The 5,522-nt window shown below is 29.5% G+C and overlaps 1 protein-coding gene across 1 annotated transcript; it reads right to left on the reverse strand.

The window, feature by feature from the left end:
* Positions 1 to 2,986: 2,986 nt before the first annotated feature.
* LOC114165861 (metallothionein-like protein 1) lies at positions 2,987 to 4,342 on the reverse strand. Its single transcript, XM_085667627.1, has 2 exons — positions 4,207 to 4,342; positions 2,987 to 3,464 (listed from the first exon to the last, which is right to left on the reverse strand). The coding sequence occupies exons 1-2, from the start codon at positions 4,254 to 4,256 to the stop codon at positions 3,293 to 3,295; spliced, it is 222 nt and encodes a 73-aa protein (XP_085523753.1). The 5' UTR covers positions 4,257 to 4,342; the 3' UTR covers positions 2,987 to 3,292.
* Between the last annotated feature and the right edge of the window lie 1,180 nt (positions 4,343 to 5,522).

The raw sequence follows: 5,522 nt of genomic DNA on the forward strand, positions 1-5,522 counted from the left end.
GCGTACCTTAAAACTTATATAGACTTCTATTATTTATTAAATTTTATCTCTTTGTAAACAAAAAATCACTATCTTTAATATATTTTACATTGTTAGTTTGTTGAGAAAAATATGTTAAAATGTTTGTTAATATGTTTAGAGAATAACAAAATTTAGTTAACCTTAATACTTATGTAACACAAACCGATTAATCAGTAAATATAACTCAATTAAAATCAGTAAATAAAATATTTGTATTTAAGCATTGATCATAAGAAAAATTTGCTTATTTAAGAAAAAAATGTTAATGAAAATTTATCAATGTGGTTATATAGTAAAAAGAAAATTAATGATGATTTCTTTTCAAAAAAAATATATAATAAAGTTTGTTATTAATATCATAACTTATAATTTATAATGTTATAATTATTATGTTGTTACTTGTTACTAATAAAATAATATTTTAAAATAAATAAATATCAAGCGTGAATTCTTCTATTCTTATTTTTAACTTATCTGAGATATTTATATCATCTTTTAGTTACAGATCTTTCCATAAAGTTTATTCTACATTACTTTGTTATTTATTAGTTTTAATTCTTTTTTTTTTTTTCTGGTAAGTTGAGATTCCAAATTTATGGTTTCATCTCTGTGATATAAATTTATATCTTTTATTTCTGTCTAATTTATTGTCTTTATGGTGTATCAAGGTTCCTCTTCCAAGGTATGAGTTCCATCATGTTTTAATTTCCCTCCAAGGTATTCTATTTTTCATTACTTTGTAATTTATTACTTTAAGGTATCCCAGTTCATGCATTCCCCTCAAGAACATCATTGGCGTGCAATCAAATGGATACTTAGATATCTTATAGGTACCAAGCACCATGGTCTTCAAATTTGTCCATCTACTCAACTCAACTGATATGCCTTCTGTGACGTTGATTGGGAAGTAGATCTTGATGATAGAAAATCTATCTCTGGTTACTATGTCTATTATGGTTCGTCTGTCATAGCATGGTCCTCGTGCAAACAAAAAGTTGTCTCCCGAAACTCTACAAAAGTTGAATATCGAAGTCTAGCTGCAATATTATCTGAACTTCTATGGATTTGTTCTCTTCTATCAAAACTTCATGTATCGTTCACAGTTACACAGATAATATTAGTGCAATCATGCTTCCCTTGAATCCCGTGCAAACAAAAAGTTGTCTCCCGAAACTCTACAAAAGTTGAATATCGAAGTCTAGCTACAATATTATATGAACTTCTATGGATTTGTTCTCTTCTATCAAAACTTCATGTATCGTTCACGGTTACACAGATAATATTAGTGCAATCATGCTTCCCTCGAATCCTATTCTTCATTCCAAAACTAAGCACTTTGAGCTTGATCTCCATTTTGTACGTGATCATCTTCGCCAACGTCATCTTAAGCTCACTCACATACCATCCAAATTCCAAGTAGCATATACCTTAACAAAGCCTTTTATCCTGGGTATTTTTTGCTATGTATAGTGATAAACTCAAGGTCACTAAGTCCCCCTTGAGTTTAAGGGGGATATTACGTGATTTTGTAAGCTTTTGTTATTTTGTTATATCTCTTCTCTATGTATATAAACTCATGCTAGTTACATAAAATAATGTACTATGATAACAAGGTTTTCACATTCTTTATCTCTTATGTCTTCTAATAATCTTACCTGAACTACATCTTAACCTCTTCCTCCTTTAGATCACAAGTCAATGCAAGTCTCGTTGCATTCACGATTTGTATAGACTTGGTCAACCTGTTTGCCAACGAAGATTTCGAAGTGTGAAGGACTACAAAAATACCTTTGTGGTTCAAATGATAGTACAACTATTTCATAAGAAATTATAAGTTAATTTAATGGTAAAATGAAAGAGATGATGAAAGAAGTTTTAGATATAATATTTTAGAATTATAAAGTTGATTTGGTGAACTTGATAGAAAATTAAAGAGGTTGTTGGATTAATTCCTCCCATAATAAAATACTAATAACTAACATTTTACCCATAAAAAAAATGTTAGTAGTCTTCCAACGATGTCAACGATGACTTCAGGACAACCATTTTGTCTTTAGCTCTCTTTATGGCATCCTCACTCCAACTACTATCTTCCATTTGGTTGCAGACCATCTTGGTCCCACTTTCCCTTCGATCAATACAAAGATAAAAGAGTTATTGTGACGTACGATGATGAACCTCTTACTTTTCTCAAGAAGCCATGCTCGATGTTGTTATTCTCAAAGTGATTTTTATTCAAGTATAATATTATTTCCGTTACAAGTTGGGAAAAGATTAATTCATTTTTATCTTAAGTACAAATACATGTATATCATTATTATATATCTAAGTATAAATACATGTATATTTAGAATGTCATGTTTCTTCATCATAATCAAATGATGATTAATTTATCATATTATTGTAAAGTTGATGATTATTATGAAACTTTAAAAGATCATAAGTCATATAATGTTTGAATATATTAAAATTGACACATCGGTTCAGATATAAAATTAACTAATAATAATTATAGTAATTTAACACAAACATTTTATTATTTTAACTAACATGTCAAAGTGTAATATATATATATATATATATATATATATATATATATATATATATATATATATATATATATCCATAAGTACTTTTATCATTTTTTCCGTTTTTTTCCGTAATGCTATATTACCTTCTAAATGTGTGTAAAAACAATTCTGTTTCTTTTACTTTCTCAACTGTGAAAGTGTAAATTTTAATTTACAGCCTATTTCATGTTTTTCTCTAATATTTTTCTTCAAATAATTCATTAAAAATATACGAAATGAGTTTAACTTTTATGATAATAATCAATGGTAATAGTATACTAATTTGTAACATTATGCATGATATTATTCCAAATTTTATACATACATACATATATAACTAATTTCAACTATGATAATATTGAATATATTTAAATGAAACATTTTTGCGGGTGTGCTCAAGGTGAAATCAGCAAACATTTTATTCATATAATAACAGCAATAACATTTCATTTATGAGCAGAGATTCATTGATAATTCAAATCACACATAGTTATGTTACAAACCAAACACAAAGTAACCATAGCATAAAACACCTGCGACAAATTCTAGAGCTTTTGAACTTGTAAAAGGGTAAACCATGACCACTTTATTGTAAAACTCCAAACCAAAGTTGAAACCAAACACAACATGTTTCTTATTATCAAGTGTGTACTTTTGATACATATATCACAGTTATCTCTGCTTCAAGCTTTCTTCTTCACCTATTTGCAGTTACATGGGTCACAAGTGCAGTTTGATCCACACTTACAACCACTGTCCTCAGCTGCAACACCCATTTCACCACCTTCAAATTGGGCCTTCACAGGCCCAACACCCAAGACTAGACTCTCTTCTTTCTCAGCATAGCTCAAGTCAAAAGAGTACTTATTGCAACTGCCACACAATATAAATTCAATAAACATTAGGTTCCTTGAAACATGATAAAATTAGAAAAAAACAAGATATGGTGAAAAAAGATATTAACTTTTCCCATAAAGTCAACTTTAGTGAGATCATGTAAGAAATAAGAGAATCCAAGCAGAAAAGAGGAAAACTAAAAATAAAAAATTACTAATTGTTTCAGACAATTTATACATGTTGAAAAAGATTAGAGAATCAAATTTATAAAGTTTCAACCGAAAGGGTATCCAGTGATAGAATCAAAATACAGAAAAAAGTTATTCTTGGAAAGAAACGATTCTGAGAGAAAGCAGAGCCCAAAGAGAACCCTACCTTCATACAAAAACTAAATCATGCAGGGTGATAAATAAAGCATTTAGTCTGGGTTTAGATTTCAATTAAAAAAATTAAGTTGAATTTAATTAAAAAATAGTTAAATATCAAAATCCAAACTCATCCATAATTTGATAAAACCCTAATAAAAAAATCTAATCAAAATACCCAGAAAAATTCATCTTAGAACGATTTCTAAAAAATAGGACAGTTACTGTGTAAGAAAATAAAACATCAACTCTCTCCAAATTCCCAAAAGGTATCACAAAAAGCAATCACAACATTCCATAAAAGGAACAAAATAGAAAATCACATATATTAAGAAAGCAATAACAGAATTAATTTAGTAAACCTAAAAATTTAAATTACTTTCAACCACAAATTTTCAAAAATATTTTGTTACCTGCAGTTGCTGCCACAGTTGCAGCTGCTTCCACACCCACAGCCAGACATTTTGAAAATGGAAGAAGAGAGATACACAGAAGTGCAGAACAAAGAAAAAATGACGAAAAACAAATACCCAATTAGTTACAATGAGTTTCAACGAGACGTGACCCTAATTTATAAGGAATACAGTGAGAATGTGTTAAGAGAAATAACGCCCACGTGTCACGATCCTATGTCATTAGGGGCATAACCTATACTACGACTTGTTCCACGTTGATGTCGTTTTCATCACTCGCCGTCCAGTATTCTATGGTGGTGAGATATTTCATTTCGTGCTCTTTTAAATAAACGTAACCATGATAGATTGGGTTTGTTTGTTTATTATCATAGAATAAATAAAAGAAAACTAATTTTATGGTTTTTGTTTTGTAGATGAACAGTTTCTCATTTTAATTTTTATAAAAACTTTATCCCTTAAGATTAGAAATTGTTATTTTTAATTTTTAGTGACTAAAATTCAAGTAACTATTTTAAGTGACATTAAAAAGAATAAATATTTATGTTCTTACTGAATTGAGATCTTGAGTCTGATAACACATGTGGCAGAATTCTGAGCATTAGGGGTGGCAATGCAGGCCGGCCCGCCCTGTCCCGCATACTTTATGCGGGCCAAAAACACTGGTCTGTCCCGCATACTTTTTGGCCTGCGAATCCGCGTGCCGCCCCACTTTTTTTTTAATTTTTTTTTTAATTTTTATGATAAAACTTTCAATGTTTAAAAATTGGGAAACTTTAAGAAGTTCACAAAATTAAGTAAAGACTTTGGGGAATTAGATGATAAATTGATAATTCGACATTTTCATCATATTCATACTATGACATATACAATGTATTCTTTAAATTTTAGCACATTAAAAATTACATAATATTTGTCTTTTCCAGTTATACAAGAATTTGAAACGTTAATGCAAGAGTCCATAAAAGAAGTAATTAATATACACAAGTGCAAGTTTTTTTCTGCGGGCCTGGCCCGCGGGCCGGGCCCTAATTGCCATCCTTACTCAGCATCTTTTCAAACGGGTCAGTTTATCGAGAGAAGATTCACTTACAAAAAAGTCCATAATGCTTAAGTAAAAATTTTTTGGAATCTGTTTAAGATATAAGTGAAAGTATGAAGGATAATTCACTGTCCGATACTTTCCTGGTCGAGCTCCTTATATAAACTTATAGAATATGGTTGTTTGTCCCTTGAACATTTTAGTAATAATGGTAGTTAACCATCTCATAAAGCAAAAGCGCAAAACCATATTAATTAGTTAAAACTGTCAAGCT

This window comes from Vigna unguiculata, chromosome 10 (assembly GCF_037176805.1).
Source record: "Vigna unguiculata cultivar grain cowpea cultivar isolate G323 ecotype 2 chromosome 10, ASM3717680v1, whole genome shotgun sequence".
Lineage (NCBI taxonomy): Eukaryota > Viridiplantae > Streptophyta > Magnoliopsida > Fabales > Fabaceae > Vigna > Vigna unguiculata.